At 38.3% G+C, this 14,883-nt stretch overlaps 1 protein-coding gene across 1 annotated transcript; it reads left to right on the forward strand.

The window, feature by feature from the left end:
• The first annotated feature begins 6,998 nt into the window (after positions 1-6,998).
• On the forward strand, positions 6,999-13,496 carry LOC128193757 (uncharacterized). Its single transcript, XM_052867852.1, has 6 exons — positions 6,999-7,153; positions 7,511-7,962; positions 8,487-8,852; positions 8,935-9,020; positions 13,046-13,271; positions 13,453-13,496. The coding sequence occupies exons 1-6, from the start codon at positions 6,999-7,001 to the stop codon at positions 13,494-13,496; spliced, it is 1,329 nt and encodes a 442-aa protein (XP_052723812.1).
• The last annotated feature ends 1,387 nt before the right edge of the window (positions 13,497-14,883 follow it).

Raw genomic sequence — 14,883 nt, forward strand, 5'->3', positions numbered from 1 at the left:
TGAGGTTAGTTGTCCCTTCAAGTATCGGTTGGCAAGGTTTCTTTAATATTTGCAGGTTGGAGGCATGGTTGTGCAGAAGACATGATGAATGGAGAATGGTGTGTGCTGATGATGGAACATGGGTGCTTTCATTATTGATAATGAAGATGCGTTGAAGATGGGGAAGGAAAGGTTGAATGAGGAAGAGGCGTTGAAGATGGAGAAGTTCGGCGTGTGTGCTTGGTGCAGAAGTTGGGATGGCAAAGCTGTATTCAGTTACTGAGTTTGGCGTATTCGGTTACGCACAACAGTGAGAGGAAAGCATAATGGTGTATTCGGTTACCCACAAATGTAATCGGTTACTGGGATAGTTTTTGCATTGTGTTTTCGTTTGCAGTCGCGATGCCAATAACCTTCATCGTTCTTCCATGGTTGTTCTCGTTGGTTGTGTGATTGTTTAAGTGGTTGGTGGTGCATGTTGTGGGCATGAAAAATGATGAGGACATGTAGAGGTTCATTGAAGCAGCAGGAATATGGAACAACAGTGTAATCGTTTCTTCTTTTTTTGTTGCAGGTGAAGGAGTTGTGAACTTTGTGGAAAGGCAATGAAGGTGGTCAAGTTTGGTGAAGCCGCGAGGAGATAGTTGAAGCTGTTGTAGGAATCTACTACTGTTACTGAAGCTTTGTGCTACACTTGTGAAGGGACCGAAGGTTGTGCAAGGGTGATAGTGTTTAGGTAACTCAGTTTCAGAGTGGTTGGAAGCTTGTTAACAATTTTGTGTACTGTTGCAGGCCTATATAAAGAGCAGGGTGGGTGATGCATCGTGAAAGTGGTGAAAGTATGTTCCAGTAGGAGTTTCTTTCTTTGCATTGTGATAATTTGGGGTTCATTTGCCATGTATGATTGAAAGGCATCAAAGTTAATTGATGACCCAGTTAGAAAAACGATTTACGATTTTTGAAGCTTTGTGTTCATTTGGTTGAAGTTGGTTGAAGGAATATGATGTTAAAATAGTAATGAATTGCCCTTCTTTACAATATATTTACTATAATCCTAAATCTGTTGGCATGTTTGGCATGTTAGGCTCACGGTTTGGAATTTGATATTTGAATTGGACAAAGATTGAACAAAATTTGAGTGGCATTGCATTGGAGGATCAATACTGAAATTGTGTTTCGTGAAGCTTCAATAAAATTTGTTTAGTCTTCAAGAGGTAATTCTTAAATCATCTTTGAACTAATTATAGTGTATGAATATATGAATGCGTGTTTACTTTTTTTTTATAACTGATATTGCCAATGTAATTTTGTATTATGTTTATTTAATGTATAGTATATATTTAATGTATTAATGTATAATATTTATTTAATACATGAATATATGATATATGATTGTGTTAATATATGATTGATTTATGTTTAATTATTATATCAATGATTTTAATTACAGTATGTATATTTGGTTAAGTAAATATAGATGGAAGAATATATAGATTTAGCATATTTGGACCGTGAAGATATAGATGACGATGTGGTTGTGTAGACTTCAATATTATCGCAATGATACGTCAACAATTACAAATTACCACTTCATTGGGTGCACTAACAATGTTATGCATTGTTGCACATGCGTTGAATATCTTGAATATGTACTCGAGTGATTCGAGTAGTGTAAGTAATTACCTACCAGACAGAGACCGTCGTAGGGAGCAATTAATGTCATATCTTGTGCATACTAATTGGTGCCGCGACATTATTAGGATGGGTCCAGAGGCATTTATTAATCTTTGTGAGAGAGTAAGATCAACTGGGTTAGTTAAGGACGCCATTCGGTCCATAGTGGAGCAACAAGTTGCTCAATTTCTTCATATAATTGGGCATAATGTTAAGAATCGAAGTGTCACATTTTTTTTTCATCAATCTGGTTCGACGGTTAGTAGAGACTTTCACAATGTGTTGGATGCTATCTTAACTTTGGAATCTGAATTTCTAATTCAACCCTCAGGAAATCAGGTTCATCCATATGTCTTGAACAACAATCGATTTTACCCGTACTTTAAGGTACTCATTTGAATCGAATTTGTAGATGTTCTTTGATCAAACGATGATAACAAAGTTAGAGTTTTATTGATGTCTTGTTATTTGTATGTTTAGGATTGTTTAGGGGCCATAGACGGTACTCATGTTCGTGTAAAGGTGCCAACATGTGATGCTCTGAGATTTCGAGGAAGAAAAGATTGGCCAACTCAAAATGTGTTTGCGGCGTGTGATTTTGACATGAAATTCACATATGTTCTTGCTGGGTGGGAAGGCACTGCATCTGATTCAATAATTTTAAAAAATGTTGTTGATCGAGATGATCCATTGGTTATCCCCCAAGGTGAATGTCTACATTGTGATGTTCAATGTAGCTTTAAGTAGTAACTAATTACCTGTATATGTGAAAAATTGTAGGAAAATACTACCTCGGTGATGTTGGATTTATGTTGAAAAGTACAGTTTTAACTCTATATAGAGGCGCAAGATATCACCTTAAAGAATATACACGTAAAGGACCACAAAATCCACGCGAGTTGTTTAATCATCGACATTCATCGTTGAGAAATGTTATTGAAAGAACTTTCGGTGTGTTGAAAAAATGATTCCCTATCATTGGAAGTGGCATTGAACCACACTATGGATTGGAGACAATGACAAACAAAATATTAGCTTGTTGTATCTTACACAACTTCCTTCGTGGCGTGGATAACGATGACTCATTACTTGATGAAGTTGATAATGAGTTGAATGAAAGGGATGAGCATAATGTTTCATCATCTCAAGTTAGAGAAGAGAACCATAGGATTGGTAGTACTATCAAGGATTCTATAGCAGATCATATGTGGTGAGATTATCAAAACTTGTAGTTAATGTATTTTATTATTTTTTTTCAGTATTTGATGTTATATGTATGACAAGAACATTATATTAAGGATGTTTAATGTTATCTTTTTACCAGTTTGTTTGTGAAATAGGTATAAAATGAACAGAGGTAAGGGAGTCGGCATTGAGGCCTCCGGTCCTACTAGAGAGTTCATGAAGTGGATAGAGGACATGGACGCATGTCTTCTATACTCTATGATTGAGGAATCACGAATCGGTAATAGGGTTGACGGAAGCTGGACATCCCAAGCATATAGTAACATAATTGATCATTTTCATAGCTCTGGGTATGTCGCAATTACGAAAAATAATGTTAAAAATCGTCAGAAAGTCTTGAAAGATAAATGGCGTGAGGAACATGACCTGTTTTCTGGATTGAGTGGATTTGCATGGAACCCGGTTAGTATGACATTTCAAGCCGAGGACGAAGTTTGGATGGACCTGATTCAGGTATTTATAAAAAAACTAAGATGTTGTGGATCCTTATAATACATAATATGAACCAATGTGTTTGTTCTGTGTGTTGTTTCAGTCGAGACCAACTGCCGCAAAGTGGAGAGTTAATAGTATGAAACACTACGATTTATTGGTGGAGTTATGGGCTGCTGATCGAGCTACTAGGAGTGGTGTTCGGACCGCTCGTCAAGCACGTCGACAGCGGGTTAGGCCTCGTGTCAGTGTTGATTTGAATCAAAATATTGAGTACCTTCCATAACAGCCTGAGTGGACGGGGTATAGAGACCCAACTCCACCATCACCTCTTCCATCTATGGATGAATATAGTCTAGGACAGACTCAATTTGTGCCTTTCGAATCATTTGCTGGTTCAGGGTTATTTTTCCAACATCATCTTCTATTTCAAGGGGTGGTCTAATTTCTTACATTGCAGGGACCCTACTATCCGGATTTAATCAAAGTTTTTTATTCAAATATGAAGATTTCTGGAAATGGATATTTGCTTAGTGAGGTAAACAAGAGAAGAATTAGATTGAAACCAGCTGATTGGTTAAATGTAGCTAATATGAAGTATGAGGGTCAAAAATTATGTTTTTCAAATATCCTAGAGGACTTTCCATATGACTGGGAGATGACATTAGCTACTATGGTTATACCAGAAATGCAGGGTCACCGTGTTAAAACGGTTGGTTGTTTGAATATTAATCATAGACTTCTGCATTATGTTATTGTGCACATGTTGACTCCACGACCAGGGAATTTTGCCAGGTTATTGCAGAAAGATATCTTTATGATATGGGTGCTTAAAACTAATAGAGCTATCAATTGACCTCATCACATCATGCAACATATGCTTAAATGCAAGGCCGGTGACACACCCCTACCATACGGTGTCCTTATCACACAAATCATGCAATATTGTGGAGTTCATGTTGATGCTGATGCCAGCACTCATATTGGGACCCGACATCATTTTTCAATTACTTCTTTGAAGAGGTTGAATATTATTAATGTCAACGGTCTTTGGCAACACGATGTCGGTAATGATGAAGAAGAAGAGCAACCAGACCATCATGACAACCCTGTGCAACCTCCTCCACCTCTTTCAAATCCTAATATGATGACTGAAATGTGGGAAGGGGTACAAGACTTGCAACACAGAATGCAGGGTATGAAACAAATGCAAGTGCGGGTTCAACGTATTGAAGATTACTTGGCAAACCTTTCCCTCGCGACATGAACCGCCAATTTGCTCACCTCAATCAGAATGTTAACTTGATTCTTCACCATTTAGATGACTAAGTTCATTTATATTCCGATAATGTATTACATGACTTTTTTTTCGTTAAATTGACTTATGTGTTTGAAATATTACCTTACCTATTTTTCAATGTTATTATCTTTCACATCAGCTATGCTAGTTTTATTTATTGTCAAACTACTGATCTGCAAATTAGATGGACTCTCCAATCATTGATGAACTGTAAAAACAAATTAATCAATCAAGAAGACTATGTGCTGCTCTTCAACGACATACACAGGCCATGGAGCGTCGAATATCCCTAGTAAATGCTAGGATTCAATAATCTAATCCAACTATAGAAGAAATTGAAAACTTATTACGGACTATGAAAATTGAAGATCAAAATTTATTTAGACAGTGTTTCGACTTTTTATCTGTGCATCCATCCCATACAAGACGTCTAATAGGGATGCCAATACAATATCGTTTCAATGCAATGCAACGATACCTTACTGAAGCAACGTCATCATGAACTATTACTAATATATTTGTATGTTTAAATGTTGCAACTTTTTTTTACGTCATGTAATATTATAACTTCGTTTAATTATTTGTTTGTTTAAAAGTAATCATTCTCACTTCCGTAACAAATAAATTGATACTACTTGGTAGTAAATTATATTACAAACAAATACTACATTTAAAAATAAATTCATTTTACTACATTATAATTGTAATAATTTTTAAAAATTAATTTTAAAAATTAATTTTAAAAATTATTTATAATTTTTGTCTCTTTATAAACAATTTTACAATTAAATATAACATTAATAAATAACATTTTATATTACTTTAATAACTAGGGGCATTTTGATAATCTTTGATTTCTACTAATTAAACTAATTTTTAAATCTATCACATCAATCAAATCCTACACTAATCCAAATTCACTCTCAATTATTCACAAATCCACTCAAAAAAACAACTAAAAAATTACCCTCAAATTCACTCAAATCATCTTTCTCGAATCATCTCCTCCAAATACGTTCAACAGAACACAGCCTTAAAGGAAAACACTACACAAGAAAAATAAAGGAAGAGGGAAGAATTGCAACAAAATAATTTTATGACATAGATGATGTGATTATACCATCAAACTCATGATTGAATTCACGTGCATCAATCTAAATTATGACAAGTCAGGATAAATGAGTTTCGACACTTCAATTTAAATAAAATATCACTCAGTTGAATTCCCAAAACCAAACCTCTAACGGCTAATAATTTAAATTCTACTCCCTCAAAATAATGTCATATGTAAAGTGAAAATACGAAAACACGATAAAAATGTAAAATAAAACTATGAAAACACTTTACACATATTACATCATACTAAACAAAATAATAAAGAAACTAAGAAGACGTCACCTGATACAATAATATACGAAAAAAATTGTGTCCTCCCTCTATTTGTCATGTAAATTGTAATGATTACATTTCCCTCGTTATGAATTCTAGTTCTTCACTTTGATTCCGATTGAATTAAGATTTTAACGCTTAGTTTGTAAAGACAAATCCTCAAGGTAATTGGTAAAAATATAATTTAATAGAGTAGAATAAAATAATCTTATTAACCTTTATCTCTTGCATTCAATTCGTCACGTCATAAATAATAATTTAAAATTTCTTTTTTTCTTGTTAAACATTGTAAGAAAGATAGAAGAGTATCTTCTATCTATTTATTAACCTCTGATTTCTGCTAAGAATAAGTTTGATTAAAAAATATATAGAAGGGAATGTGTGGCCCATTGCCTCCACACTTTAGGACCTGAAAATAGAACAAAAGGGTGTCTTAAGTTAAAGGAACCAGGTTTTAAATGGGCTTTTTAAATTTCCTGATCCATTAACTTCAGCATACCACTCTCTTTCTAAGAACTCAGTTTCCTTTTTCTCTACCTTCTCTCTACAACCTCGCCCCCTTCTCTCTTCAATCTCCTTTCGCTAAATCAGTAGATTTCGTTTTAGGTGGTGCTCAAACGTCCGCGACGTAGAGGGCTGCAAAACCATCCGATCAATTTTGGGTTCTAAGCTGGTAAGTCCGTCCATGCAACCTCCTCTTTACTTTTCTTGAGTGGAGACGTATGTTCTTGTTGGTTGCATGTGCCTTTTTGTTTTTCAATCTTCCATTTCTACTCAATCCAAGCTCTAAGAATTGTTTCCCTCACCATTTCGGTGGTTGTAGGGCATTGTTCGAGTCCTTGTCGTGAGAGGTACCATTAGGGCATTCTCGTGAGTTGTGCGGTTTTACTCCAAGGTAAGGGGAGTTAGACATTCTTCTGATTTTTAGTGTATGGTGTGCATGTGTGTTGAAATCTGATTTTTACCCGTGAATGACTTCATGGATGTTTTTCCTGAAGAAGTTCCTGGTTTACCTCCTCCGCGAGAAGTGGAGTTCTCCATTGATCTGGTCTCAAGAGTAGGGCCAATATCTATAGCCCCTTATCGGATGGCTCCAGCTGAGTTGGCCGAGTTGAAGAAGCAGATTGAAGAGCTGTTAGAGAAATAGTTTATCCGGTCGAGTGCTTCGCCGTGGGGTGCGCCAGTCCTGCTAGTAAAGAAGAAAGATGGTAGCTCAAGGTTGTGCGTTGACTATCGGCAACTGAATAAGTTGACGATCAAGAATAAGCATCCATTGCCGAGAATAGATGATTTGATGGATCAATTGTACGGAGCTACGGTGTTCTCTAAGATTGATCTGAGCTCGGACTATCTTCAGATCTTGGTGAAAACAAATGATGTGCAGAAGACGATGTTCAGTTCTAGATATGGACAATATGAGTATGTAGTTATGCCTTTTGGTGTGACTAATGCTCCAGCCATTTTCATGGACTATATGAATCAAATTTTCAGACCGTTCTTAGACAGGTTCGTTGTTGTCTTTATAGATGACATACTTGTCTATTCTAAGATTCGGGAAGAGCATGAAGATCACCTTAGGGCAGTGCTTGGAGTACTGAGAGAGAGAAAATTGTATGCCAAGCTATCTAAGTGTGAGTTTTGGATGGAAGAAGTTCCTTTTCTTGGGTACGTGATTTCAGTCGGAGGAATTTTTATTGATCCCGCTAAGGCGCAAGCAGTACTCCAGTGGGAGAAACCTAAGACTGTGACTGAAGTCAGGAGTTTTGTAGGTTTGGTGGGCTATTATCGTCATTTTATTGAGAGTTTTGCTCGGATTGTGGCGCCGTTGACGCAACTGACTAGGAAGGATCAACCTTTTGTTTGGACAGACCGTTGTGAGACTAGCTTCCAAGAGCTAAATAAAAGGTTGACTAGTGCACCAGTTTTGGTTATGCCTGACACAGGTAAACCTTTTGAGGTTTTCTATGATGCTTCTCATTAAGGATTGGGGTGTGTGCTTATGTAGGAAAAGAAAATGGCTGCTGTCAATACCAAATTTCGTCCGGATTGATTTTTTGGTTTTTACTGTAGTTTATATTCCTATTTTTATTTTTATTTTTATTTTTATTTTTTTTATTTTTTTTATTTTTTTTTATTTTTTTTTTATTTTTATTTTTTTATTTTTATTTCTCACTTTACTTATTCTTTTTCTTTTCTTCTCTTTTTATTATTATTATTATTATTTTATTTTTATTTTATTTTTATTTTATTTTTTTTATTTTTTTTTATTTTTTTAGTTTTATTCCATTTATATTCTATTTTGTTCTAATATTATATAAAAATAAAAAAAATAAAATAAAAATAAAATAATAATAATAATAATAAAAAGAGAAGAAAAGAAAAAGAATAAGTAAAGTGAGAAATAAAAATAAAAAAAAAAAAAAAAAAAAAAAGACATTTTTGTCTTTTAGTAAAAATGATGAAAAAGGGAAAAGAAGGTTTCTGATTGGGGGACAAGGTCGTGATGTTGGAATGAAGGGGAGCAGAAACCGTTTTACAGAGTACGCGGATGATGGCAAAGACGTTTTGGGATGGCAGAGACGTTTTGGGATGTACGAGATCGGTACAAGGGGATTTGGATACGGGGCACAGAGAAAGGATCAAAAACACATGGAGAGAGAGCAGAGGGAGGGGATCATTATTCTGGTTTTGGAGAGAAAGGAGAGGAGACATTGGCACCTGCAAAGAAAAACAGGAGGCATTATTCACAAAAAAGAGAGGGGAGAAGTCAGCTACTCAGGGGAGAGACTCATCGGAGACACAAGGTTGGCAATAGCAAACGAAGCTTCAAAAGGTAAGTAATACCTTGCACTCCATGTTTTACTGAGTTTTGAACATGTCTCTGTTACGTTGTTGCTAAGTTTGCATATGTTTAGTTGAATACATTCATGGTGTTGTGGATATTTGTAAATACCCTTATACACATCAACATCCATCTCTTCATCCTTACGCCTCACGGCCAGTACCTTTCTTCTTCACTTTCATTTCCAATCATCAACACCTCACGGCCAACACCCAGGATCTTCATCCTTATTACCTCACGATCACCATCTTCATCCTTATACCAGATACACGACCATGCCCATCATCTTCAACGTCATCCATCATTCATCTCCAACACCTTATACTCTCCAACACCATCTCCATCATCATCATCTTCTTCTTTCATATACCTCACATCCATCATCTATCCTACACTTCTCAAATCACTCTCCAACCCCTCTGCTCCTCTCACCCGTAACCATCCCAACCGCTTGTTTCTTCTTCACAGCTCACTCACTACTTCCATCATATTTCTCGTCATCATCCTGCTTCCATCATTGACCGGACACTGAACCTTATACACGGCCAACACCAATCTTCAATCAATACCCCCCTCACACGCAAAACTCTCAATTCCTTCAACACACTCAAAGCCAGAGAACCCACCATTTTCCTATCTTCCATTCACTCTCACGCTCTTCTCTATTCACTCAACAAAATCACACCCTCTGAAACCAAACCCAAAACCCACTCAGTGCCTAGTCTCAATCATGTTTTCCCATCACCATACATACACACACCCGCAACAACCAGAAAACAACATCCACAAACATAGCCCATTGTACAGTCAAGAAAACAACAAGAGGAAAGAGAGGAAGGGTTGGAACGGGAGGTGGTGGCGTGGTGACTGGGTCGCGGTGGTGAGCGGCGGCCAGTTAGGCAGGCGCGGCGCAGAGATGCCGGAGAGGAACCCCTCCCTGGGTGGCCGGATCGAGGCGCGGCGTGACGTGGTGGCTGGTCTAGAGGAGGCAGTGACACGGTGCCCATCTTCGTCGCGGTGGCGGGTTTGGTTCGGAGGTGGCGGTGGCCGGTTCCAGCCGAGGTGGCGGCGGCGTGCCTCCCAGCCCTAGGTTTTCCTGGTCAGAGAGAAAGAGACCTGGGTCTCGATGGAGGGAGGCAGCATTGAGTGTAGAGTGAGAGAACCCCTAAGGGAATTCTAGGTTAGAAATCACCCGAGTGGGCCAAGCCCAGAATAAACGCACGTTTTTGGCCTTTTTCGAACGTTCGACATCTAATTCCCTAACGAACGCCATCTTCCCAACGAACGCTCGTCCATAGCGAGCGTTCGACATCCAGTCTCATCTTCAAAACGAACGCTCGTCCGCAACGAGCGTTCGTCATCCGAACGCCATCTTCCCAACGAACGCTCGTCCATAGCGAGCGTTCGACATCCCAGTCTCATCTTCAAAACGAACGCTCGTCCGCAACGAGCGTTCGTCACCCAGTCTCATCTTCCCAACGAACGCTCGTCCATAGCGAGCGTTCGACATCCAGTCTCATCCTCAAAACGAACGCTCGTCCGCAACGAGCGTTCGTCACCCAGTCTCATCTTCCCAACGAACGCTCGTCCATAGCGAGCGTTCGACATCCAGTCTCATCTTCAAAACGAACGCTCGTCCGCAACGAGCGTTCGTCACCCAGTCTCATCTTCCCAACGAACGCTCGTCCATAGCGAGCGTTCGACACCCAGTCTCATCTTCAAAACGAACGCTCGTCCGCAACGAGCGTTCGTCATCCAGTCTCATCTTCAAAACGAACGCTCGTCCGCAACGAGCGTTCGTCATCCAGTCTCATCTTCCCAACGAACGCTCGTCCATAGCGAGCGTTCGACATCCAGTCTCATCTTCAAAACGAACGCTCGTCCGCAACGAGCGTTCGTCATCCAGTATTATTCTAACCCAACGAACGCTCGCCCATAACGAGCGTTCGTCATCCATTTCCCACATCTTCCCACCGAACGCTCGTCCATAACGAGCGTTCGTCATCCAGCCTCCTCTTCCCAACGAACGTTCGTCCATAACGAGCGTTCGTCATCCATCCTCATCTTCACAACGAACGCTCATTCATAACGAGCGTTCGTCATCCAACCTCATCTTCCCAACGAACGCTCGTCCAAAACGAGCGCTCGTCATCCAGCCTCCTGTTCTCAACGTCCGCTCGTCATTTGGCCCCTTTCCCAGCGTCCGTTCGTCAATTCCCCAACGAACGCTCGTCCCAATCGTCCCCAACGAGCGCTCGTCATTCAACCTCCTTTCCCAATGAACGCTCGTCATCTACCATCCTGTACTCGACGTACGTCCGTCATATCACCCACGAACGCTCGTCATCCAGGCTATTTTTCTCAGCGTCCGTTCGCCATCAACTGTGCATGCATACGTTCGTCATCCAGGCTATTTTTCTCAACGTACGTTCGTCAACTCTTCCCAACGAGCGTTCGGCACCCCTTTTCTCGGACCCCTCATTATTTGCTTTATTTACTTATTTGCTCTTTTTATTGTATTTTATTTCATTTCATTTGTTTTATTTATTTTAGTTTTATTTTTATTATCTTATTTTATTTTATTCTATCCATTTATTCTAGATATTTTCTTTTCCTAAATATATATTTAATAATGCAATATTTACAATTTAAATAAAGAAATTCACAAAAATATGTTTTAAAGGTTTAGGCACATGTGTGATCGCACGCATCGTCCTTGTGCTAAAAACCTTTTCTTTTCCTTAATTAAAATTACAAAAAATATGTTTTAAAGGTTTATGCACATGTGTGATCGCACGCATCGTCCTTGTGCTGAAAACCTTTTCTTTTCCTAAATTAAAATTACAAAAAATATGTTTTAAAGGTTTATGCACATGTGTGATCGCACGCATCGTCCTTGTGTTGAAAACCTTTTTCTCTTTCTTAGTTAAAATCACAAAAATATGTTTTAAAGGTTTATGCACATGTGTGATCGCACGCATCGTCCTTGTGCTGAAAACCTTTTTCTCTTTCTTAGTTAAAATCACAAAAATATGTTTTAAAGGTTTATGCACATGTGTGATCGCACGCATCGTCCTTGTGTTGAAAACCTTTTCTCTTTCTTAGTTAAAATCACAAAAATATGTTTTAAAGGTTTAGGCACATGTGTGATCGCACGCATCGTCCTTGTGCTAAAAACCTTTTCTTTTCCTTAAGTAAAATTAACAAAAAATATGTTTTAAAGGTTTATGCACATGTGTGATCGCACGCATCGTCCTTGTGCTAACAACCTTTTCTCTTTCTTAAACAAAATACGAAAAGGGTATAAAATCTTCAAAAAACCCAAAAACATCAACAATTTTAAACAACAAACAATCTTCTTACCCAGAACTACGTAACCCTTGATTCTCCATCGAAAGTGGAGATACGTAGGAGCAAGGCTAGCCCTTGTCAGGTTCACTTTCCCAAAAATCCAAATTTATCCGTAATCATTTTCTCAAACAAATCTTTCAATCATTTTCTCAAACAAATCTTTCAATCAATTTCTCAAACAAATCTCTCAAACTTTTTCAAAAAGAACTACGTAACCCTGATTTCTCATTTTGAATGAGAATACGTAGGAGCAAGGTCAATCCTTGTCGGGCCCAAAAAACTAAAAAATATATTTTGTTTATTTAGAATTTTATTTTGGGGGATAGTTAAACATTTTGAAAACCACATCACATTCGCGCATTTAGTTAAAGGTACTGCCTTCGGGCAGGCGCTGTAGGGTGCTAATACCTTCCCCACGCGTAACCGACTCCCGAACCCAATCTTTGGTTTTCGTGGACCGTGCTTTATCGTTTTTATGGTTTTTCCGTAGTTTTCCATAATAAACTATGGTGGCGACTCCAAAATCTCTTTTTCAAAACCGTTTCTTTTTTGGATCGTCGTCCCGTCGCGATTCCGGTTGCGACAGCTGCATTGCGTCGAGACAACTCAAGGCTTATGAGAAGAATTACCCCACACATGACTTAGAGTTGACATCGGTTGTCTTTGCTTTGAAGATTTGGAGGCACTACCTATATGTCGCGCAGTTTTAGGTGTTCAGTGATCATAAGAGCCTGAAGTATCTCTTTGATCAGAAGGAGCTTAATATGAGGCAAAGAAGATGGATGGAGTTTCTTAAAGATTTTGATTTTGATCTACTCTATCACCCTGGGAAGGCTAACGTGGTGGCAGATGCATTGAGTAGGAAGTCAGTGCATGTTTCCGCATTGATGGTGAGAGAGTTAGAGCTGGTGGAAAGCTTCAGAGATTTGAGATTACGGGTGGACTTTGAAGCTGACAGCATTAGATGCAGTAAATTGGTGGTGTCTAGTAGTTTGTTAAAGCGTGTTAAAGAAGGGCAATTATTAGACACCGAGCTTCAGAAGTCAATAGCTTTCATTGGTACTGTGATGAGTTATTATTTCTTGAACTATATTTAGTTTATTTCACTTAAATAAACCAGGGAATTGTGTTTAATTGTCTATTATTTCACCGTTTTCTGAATTCTGCTTAATTTGGTCGGAAATTCGTAATTGTGCTAATTTGGGTTTTCTGAGCTAATTAAGTGCATTTCTGGTTGCAGGAAAGTTGTGGAAACATCATCTGGAGCATTGCGATATGGCGTGACACACTCAAAGGCTCAACATTTAGTCATTTAGATTCTAATTAAAGTTGTAATTTCGTTGTCTAGAAGCCCTTAATTAGAATTAGGTGTTTTGGACCCTTTTAGGGGCAATTTTGTAAAAAGACCCATTTGTAGGACATGTGCCTTTTTTATTAGGGTTTTTAATTGATTGTGGACCCCATTTGGAAGAAAAACTCTCGGCATTTTAGAGAGCCTTAGCCAACCACACAAAGGAGACTCTTACACACTTCATTTTTTTTCATGTTTTGAGCTTTTCTCTCTTAGGGTTTCTTGTATGAACACTCTTATGGAGAGCTTGACTTGGGTGTCTCGTTTTTGGCCATTTCAATGAGCAAGATGCAAATTTTCTTCTTCTCTTAATTTACTCTTGGTTGTCTTAGCTTATTGGTGGTGAAAAACTATTCATTTCCACTTCCATTTGCTTGTTCTTGATGCTTGGAGTTTGAGTTTTGGAGCTTGTCTTTGCATTTTCATGGTGGATGTTGGGTTTGAGTAACTTTATATTTCGTTTTCCTCTCCCTTTGCTGCTGTTCCTCTCGGTTTTTATCTCATTCTATATGGTTGGATGATAAAAATGAAGTTCTATGTAGTTTTAGGTTGAAGAGAGCTTAAGATGATGTGTGGGTGTTGTGGGTTTAACTCTTTTCTTGCATTTTTCGGTTTTGATGCTTGAGACAAGGTTGGGATCAGATCTTGGTGATGTTATGGAGGCTGGACAGAACTGGAATTGATGGTCTAAGTATTATTTTCGTTTTTGCAAAGAAACTTGAAGAAATGGTAGTGTTGAAGATGGGTTGATGAGTAGAAGTTTGGGTTTATTGTTCTTGTGTTCATTTGCAACTTTAACTTTGGTTTCTTGAAGTTGTTCTCTGTATTGAAGAGTGGAAGAAAGCTTTTGGATGCATAATTCTTCAAGAAAAACCGTTTGGAGTTTGTAGGAGAGAGGAAATTGCTTCATTTAATTTTTACCACTTTTGGACCAACACAAAAGATGCTTGTTTTGACCCAAGGAATGTTTCCACTTTGAGATTTGGCCTTTGCTTGTTCCAGCCGTGAATTGCAATGAGACATGGAGGTTTTTGGAGTTTGTTTTCATTTGATTTAGCTTACTTGGCACATTAGTAGGAGCACCCATGGTATCTTCCATTTGCACATTGGTTTTTGAAGCATTCTTTGGCATTTCCACTTGGTGGTTGTGTGCTTTGGTGTATAAAATCATTTCTTTGCTGCATGGAAGGAGAGAGGGGACGGTCTTGGAGAGTGTGGAAGGCACATGCTTAATTTCTTGAAAAATGGTGCACATGGGAGAAGAAGTCAACACATTTTGTGGCTTATTTAAGGTCAACTTGAAGTTTGACTTGGGTGCAT

Source organism: Vigna angularis, chromosome 8, assembly GCF_016808095.1.
Source record: "Vigna angularis cultivar LongXiaoDou No.4 chromosome 8, ASM1680809v1, whole genome shotgun sequence".
NCBI classification, from domain to species: domain Eukaryota; kingdom Viridiplantae; phylum Streptophyta; class Magnoliopsida; order Fabales; family Fabaceae; genus Vigna; species Vigna angularis.

Excerpts from the sequence above, each read along its gene's own strand:
- LOC128193757 (XM_052867852.1), top strand. The coding sequence starts at position 6,999 with ATGGATGTTTTTCCTGAAGAAGTTCCTGGTTTACCTCCTCCGCGAGAA. Across the intron at positions 7,154-7,510 it reads AAGAAGCAGATTGAAGAGCT|ACCGTTCTTAGACAGGTTCG; the intron begins GTTAGAGAAATA and ends TCAAATTTTCAG. Across the intron at positions 9,021-13,045 it reads ATCCTTACGCCTCACGGCCA|GCTAACGTGGTGGCAGATGC; the intron begins GTACCTTTCTTC and ends CACCCTGGGAAG.